At 43.9% G+C, this 16,685-nt stretch overlaps 1 protein-coding gene across 6 annotated transcripts in view; it reads right to left on the bottom strand.

Moving 5' to 3' along the window:
- Positions 1-16,685, bottom strand: part of LOC110523554 (tight junction protein ZO-2) — a 43,271-nt gene that overhangs the window by 1,199 nt on the left and 25,387 nt on the right. For all 6 annotated transcript variants that reach the window (XM_021602350.2, XM_036977208.1, XM_036977207.1 and 3 more), the window contains 17 exons: positions 16,487-16,590; positions 16,160-16,313; positions 15,359-15,470; positions 15,040-15,182; positions 12,121-12,205; positions 11,794-11,944; positions 11,500-11,608; positions 11,161-11,380; positions 10,869-11,053; positions 10,529-10,624; positions 8,497-8,576; positions 8,107-8,317; positions 5,562-5,662; positions 1,395-1,619; positions 753-854; positions 353-643; positions 49-134 (listed from right to left, as the gene is read on the bottom strand). In XM_021602350.2, the coding sequence (XP_021458025.2) occupies positions 49-134; positions 353-643; positions 753-854; positions 1,395-1,619; positions 5,562-5,662; positions 8,107-8,317; positions 8,497-8,576; positions 10,529-10,624; positions 10,869-11,053; positions 11,161-11,380; positions 11,500-11,608; positions 11,794-11,944; positions 12,121-12,205; positions 15,040-15,182; positions 15,359-15,470; positions 16,160-16,313; positions 16,487-16,590 (2,455 nt within the window). The remainder of the gene's footprint in view (positions 1-48; positions 135-352; positions 644-752; positions 855-1,394; positions 1,620-5,561; positions 5,663-8,106; positions 8,318-8,496; positions 8,577-10,528; positions 10,625-10,868; positions 11,054-11,160; positions 11,381-11,499; positions 11,609-11,793; positions 11,945-12,120; positions 12,206-15,039; positions 15,183-15,358; positions 15,471-16,159; positions 16,314-16,486; positions 16,591-16,685) is intronic.

The following is a 16,685-nucleotide window of genomic DNA, read 5'->3' as shown; positions in this document are numbered from 1 at the left end:
AAAAGGCTAATTTGTGTGGTGACAGACAAGGTTAATATACAAACTTACCCTATTGGCTGTGGGCGGTTGTGGTTGGGCTTTGGTAGTTTCACTGGGACTGCATAGATGTCTGGGTGCTTCTGGGCTATTTCCAGCTACAGTCAGAGATCAGGAGGAAGCCCAGTTAAGTCAAAGCACATACATTAAACTAATAAGGCAACATCCGCACTTGAATATACCTTTGGGTATATGCAATGCAAAGTTGACCAGAATATGACATGATTACACTCAGAATGCATGGTGCTGTAGCTCTATTAGTTTGTTTATGAAGCATTACCATCTATACTTAGTTTCCACTATCAGTAGTACTGACCCGTGCGTGCTCAGCCTCCTGGAGCTCCAGCATCCTCTGGGCTCTGGCCAGGTGGTCCATCTTTTCAAAGGCCTTCACCTTGCCGATGAAGGAGCGGTTGGCCGGGTCCTCTCCCTCCGGGACAGCGTGGTCCTCAGATGACTGGTTGAGTGCCCTCAGAGTAGGCTTAAGGGCCACGGTGGGCTTGAGGGCAACTGGAGGTGGGGCTGGCTTGGTCCCCCCGGCAGTGTCGCTGCTAATGGTGCTACTGGAGTGGGAGTCGTAGCCCCCGCGAGACTGCACCCTCACCTGCTGCAATAGAAGAGGATAGTAACCTTAGTAAGTCTTATAAGTGCAAGATGTGGGTCAGAGTCAGGGTTCAGGGGATTGAGAGGTGATGGTGGGCTTCAAGGGGTCTCACCTTGGGGGGCTCAGGGACGAAGGAGGGGGGTGGACTGGGGTCTCTCAGCCCCTCTCTGCTCCCTGATCTCCTCATATGCAGTATGGGGGCAAGATGGGGTCTCTAGAGAGGGGAGGGATGTACATATACATGTGTCAACAGACATACATGCGCATGTCAACAAAAACCAGACTAGTTCAACACAACTAGTCAAGATATTTGACTGACAATGGGAGATTCACAGATTATTGGAGTATACTTAAAGCTGCAATATGGAATGTTTGGGGCGATCCAAACTCACATAGAAATATCAGTTATAGATCTGTCATTATTAAAAACAAGTACAAAGCGGTAGATCTTTTCTTTGTGTGCTATTTCTATGCTTTCAAGTCTTTAGTTTTTTCATCTTTTACTTTCAGTTTTGTACACCAGCTTCAAACAGTTGAAAATGCAACGTTTTGGTTATGAATAAGATTCCCAGCATTTTTGATGGTACTTATGTCACACACAAATTAGGCCAACTATTAGAATTTTAGCAACCAGGAAATGGCAGAGCAATTTCTGTACAGTGCACCTTTAACAGGGAGGTTGATGGACAGAGAAATGCCAGTCTATCTCGGACACTGAATGAGCGTGATAGTGATTGACAGTAGTAAAGCCCACCTCTGTCAGTACGGGCTCTGAGGAGCGGCTGATTGCCGACACCGGCTGATGGGGCTCGTCCATTGGCTCGTCCAGCTCGTTGTCGGTGTAAGCCCCGCCCTCATCGGCCGTGTCGTCGTAGTCACTGGTCAGCCGGCTGTCCATGCTCAGGTAGTCAGCGCTCATCGCTGACAGGTATGACATGCGGTCGTCATGGATATCCAGGTCCTCCTCCGAGCCGTCCAACTGAGAAACACAGAGACAGAGAGATGCAGGTTGGTGTTTCAGAAGCTTGCGTTTCAGACATAAGGAAGTGGACGGTGGGAAATGTTTCACTTTTAAACTTGGACAAAACAGAGATGCTAGTTCTAGGTCCCAAGAAACAAAGATTAACTTCTGTTTATCTGACAATGATTCTTGATGGTTGTACAGAAGTCTCAAATAAAACTGAAGGACCTCGGCGATACTCTGGACCATGATCTCTCTTTTGACGAACATATCAAGACTGTTTCAAGGACAGCTTTTTCTATCTTCGTAACATTGCAAAAATCTGAAACTTTGCCCAAAAATGCATCCATGCTTTTGTCACTTCTAGATTAAACTACTGCAGTGCTCTACTTTCCGGCTACCCGGAGAAAGCACTAAAGTAACGTTAGTTAGTGCTAAACACAGCTGCTAGAATCTTGACAAGAACCAATACATTTGATCATATTATTCCAGTGCTAGCCTCTCTACACTGGCTTCCTGTAAAGACTAGGGCTGATTTCAAGGTTTTACTGCTAACCTACAAAGCCTTACATGGGCGCAGGCCTCCTTATTGTCCCTAAAATTTCTAAGTAAATAGCTGGAGGCACGGCTTTCTCCGATAGAGCTCCATTTTTATGAAATGTCTGCCTATCCATGTGAGAGATGCAGACTCGGTCTCAACTTTTAAGTCTTTACTGAAGACTCATCTCTTCAGTAGGTCCTATGATTGAGTGTAGTCTGGCCCAGGCGTTTGAAGGTGAACGGAAAGGCTCTGGAGCAGCGAACTGCCCTTGCGTCTCTGTCTGGCCGGTTCCCTTCTCTCCACAAGGATTCTCTGCCTCTAACCCTATTACAGGGGCTGTCACTGGCTTACTAGTGCTCTTCTATCCCGTTCCTAGGAGGGGTGCGTCACTTGAGTGGGTTGAGTCACTGACATGATCTTCCTATCCAGGTTTGGCGCCCCCCTTGGGTTCGTGCCGTGGGGGAGATCTTTGTGGGCTATACTCAGCCTTGTCTCAGGGTAGTAAGTTGGTGGTTTGAAGATAACCCTCTAGTGGTGTGGGGGTTGTACTTTGGCAAAGTGGATTAGGTTATATCCTACTGGTTTGCCCTGTCCGGGGGTATCGTTGGACTGGGCCAGTGTCTCCCGACCCCTCCTGCCTCAATGTCAAAACAAACAGTTTTTTATTTTTTACATTTTTGCTAATTTAAACTGAAATATCACATTTATATAAGTAGTCAGACCCTTTACTCAGTACTTTGAAGAAGCACCTTTGGTAGTGATTACAGCCTCGAGTCTTCTTGGGTGTGATGCTACAAGCTTGGCACAACTGTATTTGGGGAGTTTCTCCCATTCTTCTCTGCAGATCTTAAGCTCTGTCAGGTTGGATGGGGAGCGTCGCTGCACAGCTATTTTCAGGTTCAAGTCTGGGCTCTGGCTGGGCCACTCAAGGACATTCAGAGACCAGTCCAGAACCCACTCCGGCGTTGTCTTGGCTGTGTGCTTAAGGTCGTTGTCCTGTTGGAAGATGAACCTTCACCCCAGTCTGATGTCCTGAGCAGGTTTTCATTAAGGATCTCTGTACTTCGCTCTGTTCATCTTTCCCTCGATCCTGACTAGTCTCCCAGTCCCCCCCGCTGAAAAAACATCCCCCACAGCACGATGCTGCCACCACTATGCTTCACTGTAAGAAGGGTGCTCGGTTTCCTCCAGACGTGACGCCTTGGCATTCAGGTCAAAGAGTTAAACCTTGGCTTCATCAGACCAGAGAATCTTGTTTCTCATGGTCTGAGTCATTATAGTGCCTTTTGGCAAACTCCAAGCAGGTTGTCATGTGCCTTTTACTGAGGAGTGGCTTCTGTCTGACCACTCTACCATAAAGTCCTGATTGGCAGAGTGCTGCAAATATGGTTGTCCTTCTGCAAGGTTATCCCATCTCCACAGATGAACTCTGTTAGAGTGACCATCGGGTTCTTGGTCACCTGGCCGGGTGGCCAGCTCTAGAAAGTCTTGGTGGTTCCAAACGTCTTCCATTTAAGAATGATGGCAGCCACTGTGTTCTTGGGGACCTTCAATGCTGCAGAAATGGTTTGGTACCCTTACCCAGATCAACACAATCCTATCTCTAAGGACAATTCCTTGAACCTCATGGCTTGATTTTTGCTTTGACATGCACTGCCAACTGGGACATATAGACAGGTGTGTGCCTTTCCAAATCAGGTCCAATCAAGATGTAGAAATATCTCAAGGATGATTAAAACCTTTTTGGGATAGGGGGCAGCATTTTCACTTTTTGATGAATAGCATGCCCAGAGTGAACTGCCTCCTACTCTGTCCCAGATGCTAATATATGCATATTATTAGTAGTAGTTGATAGAAAACTCTGAAGTTTCTAAAACTATTTGAATGATGTCTGTGAGTATAACAGAACTTATATGGCAGGCGAAAACCTGAGAAAAATCCAACCAGGAAGTGGGACATCTGAGGTTTGTAGTTTTTCAAAGCTTGGCCTACCGAATACAGTGTCTATGGAGTCAAGTTGCACTTCCTACGGCTTCCACTAGATGTCAACCATCTTTAGAAACTTACTATAAAAGAGGGGCTCATGAGACCTCTGAGTCAGTGGTCTGGCAGAGTGCCTTGGTCTCATGACGTGCGCTCCTGACAGAGTTCTCTCGTTCCAGTGCTTTTCTGAAGACAAAGGAATTCTCCGGTTGGAACATTGATGTTTTATGTTAAAAACATCCTAAAGATTGATTCCATACATCGTTTGGCTTGTTTCTACAACCTGTAACGGAACTTTTTGAGTTTTTTTTCTGAACGAAATGCTCACGCCTCATGAAGATGGATTACTGGGCTGAACACGCTAACAACAAGTGGCTATTTGGACATACATGATGGACTTTATGGAACAAATCAGTCATTTATTGTCGAACTGGGATTCCTGGGAGTGCCTTCTGGTGAAGATCAAAGGTAAGTGAATATTTATGGTGTAATTTCTAACTTTGTTGATTCCAAAATGGCGGACATTCCTCTGGCTGTTTTGGGTTCTGAGCATCGTTCTCAGATTATGCTTTTTCCGTAAAGTTTTTTTTAAATCTGACAGCGGTTGCATTCAGGAGAAGTCTATCTTTAATTCTGTGAATAACACTTGTATCTTTTATCAATGTTTTTTATGAGTATTTCTGCAAAATCACCAGATGTTCTGGAATCAAAACATTACTGCATGTAAGGCGCCAATGTAAACTGAGATTTTTGGATATAAATACGCACATTATGGAACAAAACATACATGTATTGTATAACATGATGTCCTATCAGTGTCATCTGATGAAGATCATCAAAGGTTAGTGATTCATTTTATCCATATTTCTGCCTTTTGTGACTCCTCTCTTTGGCTAGAAAAATGTCTGTGTTTTTTGGACTTGGCTATGATCTAACATAATCATATATTGTGCTTTCGCTGTAAAGCATTTTTGAAATCGGACACGACGGGTAGATTAACAAGATGTGCATCTTTCATTTGCTGTATTGGAATTGTTAAATATGTGAAAGTGACATATTTCAAAAAAATATTTTAGAAATTCGCGCACTGCCTTTTCAGCGGAATGTTATAGAGGGGTTGCGTTAGCGAAACGCTGCCCTAGAAATGTTAATGGAAACAGGATGCACCGGCGCGCAATTTCGAGTCTCATTGCATAGGGTTTGAATACTTATGTAAATAATCTGTTTTTTATTTTTAATACATTGGCAAAAATGTCTAAAAAGCATTTTTCACTTCAACATTATGGGGTATTGTGTGTATATTTATGAGAAAAAAAAAATCATTCAACCAATTTTTGAATAAGACTATCGTAACAAAATGTGGAAAAAGGAGTCTGAATACTTTCCAAATGCACTGTTTATACTGTATACATGTATTATGCACAACCAGAGCTTACCTTGCCCTCACAGACCCACACGGCCCGCTCCTGCTGTGCCCGGATAGAGTCCTTCACACTCCCGTACCACCCATCATTGGCTGAGTTCAGGTCAACGGTCGCTGTGCATGGAAACAAAGCAGAAAGATTGGCGCAATAGCCACCCTGGCTTTCCAACACTGCCACCCTGGCTATCCAACACTGCCACCCTGGCTATCCAACACTGCCACCGGGGACCGCCAGTGTAACTGCAATTAGAGGTCGACCGATTATGATTTTTCAACGCCGATACCGATTATTGGAGGACCAAAAAAAGCAGATTTTTAAAATTAATTTGTAATAATGACAATTACAACAATACTGAATGAACACTTATTTTCACTTAATATAATACATCAATAAAATCAATTTAGCCTCAAATAATGAAACATGTCCAACTTGGTTTAAATAATGCAAAAACAAAGTGTTGGAGAAGAAAGTAAAAGTGCAATATGTAGGGCCTCCCGGGTGGCGCAGTGGTTAAGGGCGCTTACTGCAGCTGTGCCACCAGAGACCCTGGGTTCGCGCCCAGGCTCGGGTGTCGCAACCGGCCGCGTGGGACGGCCGCGTGGGACGACGCACAATTGGCCTAGCGTCGTCCGGGTTAGGGCCGGTAGGGATATCCTTGTCTCATCGTGCACCAGCGACTCCTGTGGCGGGCCGGGCGCAGTGCACGCTAACCAAGGTGTTTCCTCCGACACATTGGTGCGGCTGGCTTCCGGGTTGGCTGCAGTGCGGCTTGGTTGGGTTGCGTATCGGAGGACGCATGACCCTCTGTAGCGATGAGACAAAATAATGTACCCCTTTTTCTCCCCAATTTTGTGGTATCCAATTGTTTTTAGTAGCTACTAAGGGGTACAGTATTTTTTCAGTGCAATATGTGCCAAGAAGTTCTAGGTTGTAGTTATTATAAGAATTAAAGGACTATTTCTCACTATACCATTCTTATTTCATATACCTTTGACTATTGGATGTTCTTATAGGCACTTTAGTATTGCCAGTGTAACAGTATAGCTTCCGTCCCTCTCCTCGCTCCTACCTGGGCTCGAACCAGGAACACATCGACAACAGCCACCCTCGAAGCAGCTTTACCCATGCAGAGCAAGGGGAACAACCACTCCAAGTCTCAGAGCGAGTGACGTTTGAAACGCTATTAGCAAGCACCCCGCTAATTAGCTAGCCATTTCACATCAGTTACACCAGCCTAAGCTTGAAGTCAAAAACTGCACATTGCTTGAAGCACAGCGAAGAGCTGCTGGCAAAACGCTCGAAAGTGCTTTTTGAATGAATGCTTACGAGCCTGCTGCTGCCTACCATCACGCAGTCAGACTGCTCTATCAAATCATAGACTTAATTATAACACAATAACACACAGAAATACGAGCCTTAGGTTATTTATATGGTTGAATCTGGAAACTATTGTCTCAAAAACAAAACTTTTATTCTTTCAGTGAAATACGGAGCGGTTCCGTATTTTATCTAACGGGTGGCATCCATAAGTTAAATATTCCTGTTACATTGCACAACCTTCAATGTTATGTCATAAATTACGTAAAATTCTGGCAAATTATTTTGCCATGAGCCAGGCGGCCCAAACTGCTGCATGCACCCTGACTCTGTTGCAAGAGAAGTGACACAATTGCCCTAGTTAAAAGAAATTCATGTTAGCAACTTGAAATCGGCCCTAATTAATCGACCATTCCGATTAATCGGTCGACCTCTAACTGCAATACTGCTTGCTGTACACTGTACTCTATAATTGAACACATGAATTGGATTGTGGGTTTACTAACGCATTAGTTATAGTTTGTTGACAAAAACGTTAATATGGTGACAACGATGTAGGCAGTGTAACGGTTATGGTATGAGGGTTTGGCTTGAAGAGGTTTTTGTGCCTGGTCACATTCAGCTGTTGTGGTGTGGACTGAAGTCCACAAGCGAAGGGAAAATGTGAGAGGAGGAGAGCGCGTATATGCAAGAAGGAATTATACAACTAGCAAAGTGATGATGCTGTATGTTGTTGCTATGAAAGTGAACTGTGTGTGGGTTTATTCATTCCACCAATTCTGTTGCAAATTTTAAATGGAAGCATACAGGAAAAAAACGGAGGGACCTACCTGAATTTGTCAAATAGAAACTCGTTTTGCAACTGTTTGGACTAATGATGACACCCCTGATCAGTTAGATGAAGGCAAGAGTGTGCAAAGCGGTATGGAGTGCGCAAAGCGGTATTGAATGTTTCACTGTCTGTCACCTTGATTCCTCCAATTTTCTCTCGACCTGTTGTCGTTGTAAACTTCATTCATAGGCTAGGTTGTAGCAACCTCATGATGGGTATAGGGTAAATCTGAGTATCATGTAGCAGCCTAAACCTATCGCTGTTACATTGAGCTGGGTGAATGGAATATGAATGCCAATCATCTAATATGCTGTAAAAGAAATAACACCACACTCATAATTTTTTAAAAATCCTCCCTAATCTCAAACGGCACCGACTGCCACTGGTGTGTGAGTGTGTGTGACTGACCGGTGAAGAGGTGAGAACAGGTCTTCCTCAGTTTGACCGCCTGCTCGTAGAGTTTGCGGGCACTGCGGTTGGAGCCGGGCACCAGGCGGTTCCTCATGGTCTTGACGCCACCCTTGCTGTCCGGGTTGAGGAACACCACGATGGGGTACCACTGGGTATAATTTAGGGTGTCCACCGCCTTGGGAGTTACATCCAGCAGGGCATGGCGGTCCTGGGGAGACAGGGAAGAGTGTCAATGTGAGGGGAGGCTGGAAAAGATGATGACAGTGAAAGAAGAGTAAGGTGAGGTGGAGTATGATGGAATTGAAAATGAGGAATGCAGTGTTCAAAAGAATGAGGAATATTACTATGGTGATGAAGAGGATGGTAATGATCAGTGGTTGTCTTTACCTGTTCTATGATCTGTCGAATGGTATTGAGTCTCACCACACCGGAGGACTTCTCAGTGCCTGCATCCTTGGGCTCAGTCTCTGTGTGGGCAAACAAAAACACATCAGCTTCTCACCAAAGCCACAGACACACACAAACACACACGCTCATAGAAGCAATAAGGCAGAGCTCAATTTAGCTTGCCTGGTCAGCAAAGGGTGAGAAATTTGCATTGAAATTAAAAATGCTAAAATAGAGCGCACCTAACATAAATACAGTGCCTTGCGAAAGTATTCGGCCCTCTTGAACTTTGCGACCTTTTGCCACATTTCAGGATTCAAACATAAAGATATAAAACTGTATTTTTTTGTGAAGAATCAACAACAAGTGGGACACAATCATGAAGTGGAACGACATTTCTTGGATTTTTCAAACTTTTTTAACAAATCAAAAACTGAAAAATTGGGCGTGCAAAATTATTCAGCCCCTTTACTTTCAGTGCAGCAAACTCTCTCCAGAAGTTCAGTGAGGATCTCTGAATGATCCAATGTTGACCTAAATGACTAATGATGATAAATACAATCCACCTGTGTGTAATCAAGTCGTATAAATGCACCTGCACTGTGATAGTCTCAGAGGTCCGTTAAAAGCGCAGAGAGCATCATGCAGAACAAGGAACACACCAGGCAGGTCCGAGATACTGTTGTGAAGAAGTTTAAAGCCGGATTTGGATACAAAAATATTTCCCAAGCTTTAAACATCCCAAGGAGCACTGTGCAAGCGATAATATTGAAATGGAAGGAGTATTAGACCACTGCAAATCTACCAAAACCTGGCCGTCCCTCTAAACTTTCAGCTCATACAAGGAGAAGACTGATCAGAGATGCAGCCAAGAGGCCCATGATCGCTCTGGATGAACTGCAGAGATCTACAGCTGAGGTGGGAGACTCTGTCCATAGGACAACAATCAGTTGTATATTGCACAAATCTGGCCTTTATGGAAGAGTGGCAAGAAGAAAGCCATTTCTTAAAGATATCCATAAAAGTGTTGTTTAAAGTTTGCCACAAGCCACCTGGGAGACACACCAAACATGTGGAAGAAGGTGGTCAGATGAAACCAAAATGGAACTTTTTGGCAACAATGCAAAACGTTATGTTTGGCGTAAAAGCAACACAGCTGAACACACCATCCCCACTGTCAAACATGGTGGTGGCAGCATCATGGTTTGGGCCTGCTTTTCTTCAGCAGGGACAGGGAAGATGGTTAAAATTGATGGGAAGATGGATGGAGCCAAATACAGGACCATTCTGGAAGAAAACCTGATGGAGTCTGCAAAAGACCTGAGACTGGGACGGAGATTTGTCTTCCAACAAGACAATGATCCAAAATATAAAGCAAAATCTACAATGGAATGGTTCAAAAATAAACATATCCAGGTGTTAGAATGGCCAAGTCAAAGTCCAGACCTGAATCCAATCGAGAATCTGTGGAAAGAACTGAAAACTGCTGTTCACAAATGCTCTCCATCCAACCTCACTGAGCTCGAGCTGTTTTGCAAGGAGGAATGGGAAAAAATGTCAGTCTCTCGATGTGCAAAACTGATAGAGACATACCCCAAGCGACTTACAGCTGTAATCGCAGCAAAAGGTGGCGCTACAAAGTATTAACTTAAGGGGGCTGAATAATTTTGCGTGATTGTATTTATCATCATTAGTCATTTAGGTCAACATTGGATCATTCAGAGATCCTCACTGAACTTCTGGAGAGAGTTTGCTGCACTGAAAGTAAAGGGGCTGAATAATTTTGCACGCCCAATTTTTCAGTTTTTGATTTGTTAAAAAAGTTTGAAATATCCAATAAATGTCGTTCCACTTCATGATTGTGTCCCACTTGTTGTTGATTCTTCACAAAAAAATACAGTTTTATATCTTTATGTTTGAAGCCTGAAATGTGGCAAAAGGTCGCAAAGTTCAAGGGGGCCGAATACTTTCGCAAGGCACTGTACATGATGCAAATTCATTCACAAGCATTAGTTAGGAGCACCATACTTACTGGCTATGACAAACTCTTCAGGCAGGTCGTTTCCCAGTTTCTCATTGACTGCGTCTGCGATGGGCCCAAACACAACCACTGGTCTCCTGAAGCCAGCTGAGGATCAACACAGACACACAGTATCTCACATCTGGAATGGACTTCCTACTTGCGGTCTAGTGCAGACCATTATGGGAAAATAAATAATAATTTCAGAAACATTCAGTTGAAGTTATGAAGTTCAAACAAAGGTTTAGTGTTTTGATATGTCCTTTTTGATCTTACTCTGTTCTTTGCAGTCAAGTGGCTCTTAGACCACACCACAACATGAGATAGGAGTCTTCTGCCTTGGGTGACCTACCTTCTCGTAAGACCACCCTCTCATAGGCAGGGAAGCGTGTGGTGACAGAGATGGCAGTCAGGTCCTCTCTGCTCTTACGGAGGTCCTTCTTCTTCACCGCTCTTTGACCTCTCAACCTCCAGAAGTCTCCTCTGTCATTGGCTGTTCCTCTCTGGGCGTTCTGCACATTTGACATTTGTTCAGCCCTGAGAAGAAGAGAACAACATGCATCATAAATTGGCACCAACTACCAATCATTGCACGCACAGACACACACATAATCCTTGACACACATACCAGCACACACACATACCTGCTCTTATTGGGGATGATACCCTTCTCCAGCAGCTGGTTGTCTTTGTCAGTGCGGCTGGCCAGCCAGTTGCCAAGCTTGCCGTCATAGAGTGTGTCCGTCACCTTGAAGATCTCCCCCCGGAAGAAGGGCAGGCTCTGGGGAACCTCTTTCTCATACTCAAAGTGGGTCCTGATGAAGAAAGAGTCCCCCCTACCCGATGCCAGGATGTCCTTATAGACTAGAACAGACAACACACACCACAAACTTCAAATTACTTGACCTGCAACATGACCTGAAATAATATGACTATATGAATATGACTTGCCTTAAAATCTATAGAGTGAAGGCATTGCTCACCATCAGGTTTGCTCTGAGCCAGGATGGTGACATCATCTCCCTTTGGAATCTCCAGCAAGTACAGGACAGCATCCTCACGCACTATGCCCCTGAAGTCCATGTTATTCACCTGGACAAACAGACAAAGACATAACATTAGATCTATCACGTAAAGCACTCATGAACAGACCTAAGGGGTTTCAAATATGACACACATTAAAAACACAGGAGACACACAAACATAATCAGACAAATATTCATATAATGACACAGATCAAACAATGACATTAGACTAAGAGTTAACCCTTCCCCTACCTTCATGATCTGGTCCCCGGTGCGAAGGCCCTCCTGTTCTGCAGGGCTGTCCTCCTGAACGCCTGCAATGAAGATTCCCACATCGTTTCCTCCCGCCAGCCTCAGCCCCACGCTATCTCCCTTCTGGAAACGCACCATCCCCGTGCTGGGGCTGGACAACACATAATACATTTAAGACTAATGACAAGTTAATAACATTTGTACATTTCTATACATAATCTACTTTAGAGTATACTACACTGATGAGTTAACAGAATCGGCACCCTAGACAAATTCTCTGTAGATGAGGAACCAACACATACTGTGCATGTAAAGTCGATGACTCACCCGTATATGTCCTGGTCCTCTATGCTTGGCCTCAGCGGCAGCTTTGGGGAAGCGTGGACTTTTGGGGCAACATTGACTACCGATGCTGTAAAAAGAAAATCCTAGTGAGACAGATCAGTGATTGTGTGCTTCTTTTAGCATTACTATGATGGAGGTGTAAGTAGGGCTGTGACAGTCATGAAGTTTTGTCTGCTGGTTATTGTCATGCAAAAGACTGCCAGCCAGTTTCTCTGTAATTCACCGGTAATTAACATAAAGATGTTGAGCATCGCCAAGCCTCCACCCATACGGCAGGGTAGCCTAGTGGTTAGAGCGTTGGACTAGTAACCGGAAGGTTGTGAGTTCAAACCCCCGAGCTGACAAGGTACAAATCTGTCGTTCTGCCCCTGAACAGGCAGTTAACCCACTGTTCCCAGGCCGTCATTGAAAATAAGAATTTGTTCTTAACTGACTTGCCTGGTTAAATAAAGGTAAAATAAAAAAATAAAAAAATACAAGCCACGGGTGTGCTTTTTGAACATCTACATAAAAAAAATCTAAATAATAAAAAGTAATATACACTATCACAAATCCATTACTTATTTTATGCAGGAATGAAGAAACATTATGATATGATGAACATGTATTTCAGAAGAACAGAATATGAGTTGGCCTACTGAATGTTATCTGGCTATGCACTATGCCATAGCATATCTTGTCTGCTAAATGAACAAGCCTATCAGTCCAGTGTGATTATTTTATATGATTTTATAGTAAGAAGAATATAATTAAACTATGCTGAATAAAATATAAAGGATATTTTTCCCATTCTGGAGCGAGTGAGCATTGAAGCGTAAAAGTGATCATTTGAAACAGGTCCTATACTCTAGATTTATAGTTATTTTGCTCATTTAGTTGTGACGGATACAAACCTTAATGTCTTAGAAATCAAAACATATGGGCTGCATAACGCAACTACAAGCTATTGATGATTTGATATCATAAAAAAATTAAGAAATTGCACTCGGTTTCTTGCTTCAGGCTGCACATGCTGTTCTCACATCAAGAGGTCACATTTTTACCCATCAGACTATTCTCAATTTAATCTTGTCTTGTAAAATTAGTTTTGATATAGAACAGCCCATTATCAAATGGGCAGGGGGAAAAATGACATTTAATGCAGTCAATAGCCAACGGAGGCTGCTTTCCCACCGGTTCGTTCAATCATGCAGGTAGGTTACTCCATTTATTTCACTCCATGCATCAACTCCTGTTTGAGAAGCATGCAGCCTCTTGCTGCGTGACAGGTAATATTCCACCCAAACTCTGTATGCTATTGGCTCTCCAACCCCGTTCCTGCAGCTACCCAGTGCTTAATTTGGGAAACCAAATTAAATATGTTCGGGAACATCAATAGTAGTGTTGGCAGGTAGCCTAGTAGTTAGAGCGTTGGGCCAGTAACCGAAAGGTTGCCGGATCGAAACCCTGAGCTGGGATTTGTCATTCTGCCCCTGAGCAAGGCAGTTAACCCACTGTTCCCCAGGCGCCGAAAACAGATGTCGATTAGGCAGACCCCCCCCCCCCCCCCCCCCGCACCTCTCTGATTCAGAGGGGTTGGGTTAAATGCGGAAGACACATTTCAGTTGAAGGCATTCAGTTGTACAACTGACTAGGTATCCCTCTAGTAGGTCTAACATGTTTCCACAATAAAACATAATTCAACTCTGCGCTGGAGAAAGGAATTAAAGAGAGCGATGTTAACGCACAGTGGTGAGATATTCTGTAGCTAAAAATGTCATTATTCATTTAATTATGAAAATATAAAAAAATGCCCTATTACTAGGCTACTCCAAATCAAATACACTATAATTGTAGGCTAACTGTTGCCCTGCACAGACCTGGTGGATCTTCAAGGCATTCCTAGTCGATCGCCAAACATTGCTGTTGAAAAGCCAACGATAAATGCTTGCGCTCCTTTATTGTTTGCGTTGTACTGTTAGCGGTAGGTGCACTTGATTCAGAAGCCCTGAGTGTTCCCATTTTGAACCATTTTATTTGTCGGAAGCAAACAAGCTCAAATCACAGCACCTACAAGTTTGATACTAGCCTATGTGAGATTTCATAACTTAAAACCATGACCAGAGAGAGACGTCAAAGAATACAGCAAAGAGCTGCTGTTTTCATGAGTGAGTTAATGTTAAATGTTTTACTTGGCACTGTCAACAGTCTTTATTACAAAAAATAAAAGGCCTTCTCCCTCCCACTTGCTCCGCAACAGCAATGAATGAGTAGCCAAGTGTATCGATAGCCCTGCGTTTGTATTATTATTAGCAGCTCGTCGTGTCTATTTTAATATCAAGGAATATTTCACTTTCTCTGGTCATAGGAACATGAATTTGTGCTTGATGATGCGGTACGACTCAAGTTACGTCATAAGGTGGAAGACTGTGTCCCCTCTCTCTGGTCAGTCTCACCAGAGGAAAGGAATGAGAGAGCAGGGACTTTGAGAGGCTGACCCTTTGCTGCTCTCTCCCTCCCTCCGCAGAGACTAATGCCATGTTCAAAACAACTGGAAACTCAGACATCTCCCGACTTTAGTATATTCAAGACAACTGGGAACTCTGAAAAAAATTGGATTGCCTGGGAAAAACCGTTTTGAGCAGTCGTCCAAATCAGAATTCCAAGACGGAAACTCTGGCACCTTTCTAGAGCTCCGATTTTCGGACTTGAACATCCCGAACAGGTGTCTTAAAAGCACCATTACCATCAAATGCAGGTATCAAATCAAATGCAATGGTCACGTGGAATTTGACTGTGTTTATGACATAACTGCCGGTAATAAGGTACAGCCCTAGGTGTAATTTACCCGATGCTGGTTATATAATAACAGGAAAAAATTAGTATCTATCGTATTCATTTGTTTCAAGGCATTGTAGTTACCTGGGGGCGTTTCTGGGCGGGACTCCTCCCTCTCTGCTTGCAGAGGGGGCGTGTCCTCCATAACTCTATCCGATACTCGTGCTGGCATGGCGAACGGTGTCGGCATGGCGCCCATCTTAGCCAGCCTGCTTGGTGGGTCCTCCCTGATGTTAACGCACACAGAATCCTATGATTCTCAAACTCTACAGCACAGCTACAGTCAAAGTAGACTTTTCTCATAGTGATGGAGTAAAAACAGTAATTCTGTAAATATCTGAACTTGTTACCGGTACATAAGAGTGATCCATAGTGCAGGTGGGACCAGAGGGTGACAGGTTACCTGGGTTTGTCTCTGAGCCTCTCATTGGAGGAATGGGAAGACAGGTCTGAGGTGGGGGCCCGTCGGTCATCCTGTGGCGAGTAGGAGCGGTACGACCCGATCTCTGAGATATCTGGAACACAAAATATCACCAACATCTAGTTCATCTTCAGACAGATCACCCAAGTCATGATTCATACATACAGCCTCAGTGAAACACCAACTCAACTTTTTACCCAAGAAACATGAAACATATTATAAGTAGAGTGAAACAGACACAGCAAACCTCACACAGTTATTACACTGTGGCAGTGATACACAGACATGCACTCCTGTACTCAATAACTTAGCTGCAGTTCCAATCTTAGACAGCACATATGCTACATTTCAGACCATAAGATAATACAACTCTGTCATATTCAATAGGTGGACTATGAGGGGTATTATATTCCCGAGGTAAGTGCTCACACACCACATCCCTGAATGGAACATTGTGGGTGAGAAGCCTCTGGGTCATGTGACATCTCTATACCAATGATCATGTGGAGGGTGAGTAAAGTAAAATAAAATAAAGGATTATCCCAAAAAGGTGGAAAGTGCTTTCTGCGAGAATCAAACAAAAACTAAACAGACATTTCAATAAACCAGACAGGGACAGAACAATGAACAGCAGAAAACGTACATGTTCAAATCAGCAGATTATACAGAAGGTCAATGAAAGAAAAAAGCACGGGGACAGTTCTGAATCTGTCCACATAAAAAGTGTTTTCCTTAAAAAGGAAAGGAGCTGCTGCAACAGAGACAGAGTGGCGGGTCTCTCACCATCGAGCTCAGAGTCACTGTCTACCAGGGGAGGAATCCTGATGAGGACCTGTCTTCTGTCTCTCTGCACCACCAGCTGCAGCTTCCCACGAGACTTCTCGATCAGCTTCCCTGCATCACTCAGAGACAGGTTCTCTGTCACCGTACCATTGATCTGACACAGGGTGAGATGTCAAAGCACATTCACATCTGTAGCCACCTGTCTAAGAGAGTGCTGTCATGCTTTTGGCCAACTCTACACATCATTATTGAAGAGGCAGCAGTGAAACAATACTTCCCCCAGGGCAGAGATAAAACAGTGGTGTGTCTGTGTGAGGCCCTTCCTACCTTCAGTATGATGTCTCCCTCCTGGAGGTTGCCATCCCTGCAGGCCAGACCTGTGCTGGTCATCTCCTTAATGAACAGCTGACTACCCAGATGCAGACCATACTCTATAACAAACACACGTCAACATAAAAACTAAGCAAACATTTAAAAAAAGGCAGTCTTGGAGAGGGTAGGTAGAGTAAACAGAAATGGAGGAGCA

This window comes from Oncorhynchus mykiss, chromosome 5 (genome assembly GCF_013265735.2).
Source record: "Oncorhynchus mykiss isolate Arlee chromosome 5, USDA_OmykA_1.1, whole genome shotgun sequence".
Taxonomy (NCBI): domain Eukaryota; kingdom Metazoa; phylum Chordata; class Actinopteri; order Salmoniformes; family Salmonidae; genus Oncorhynchus; species Oncorhynchus mykiss.
This window is presented reverse-complemented; position numbering and strand designations above follow the sequence as displayed.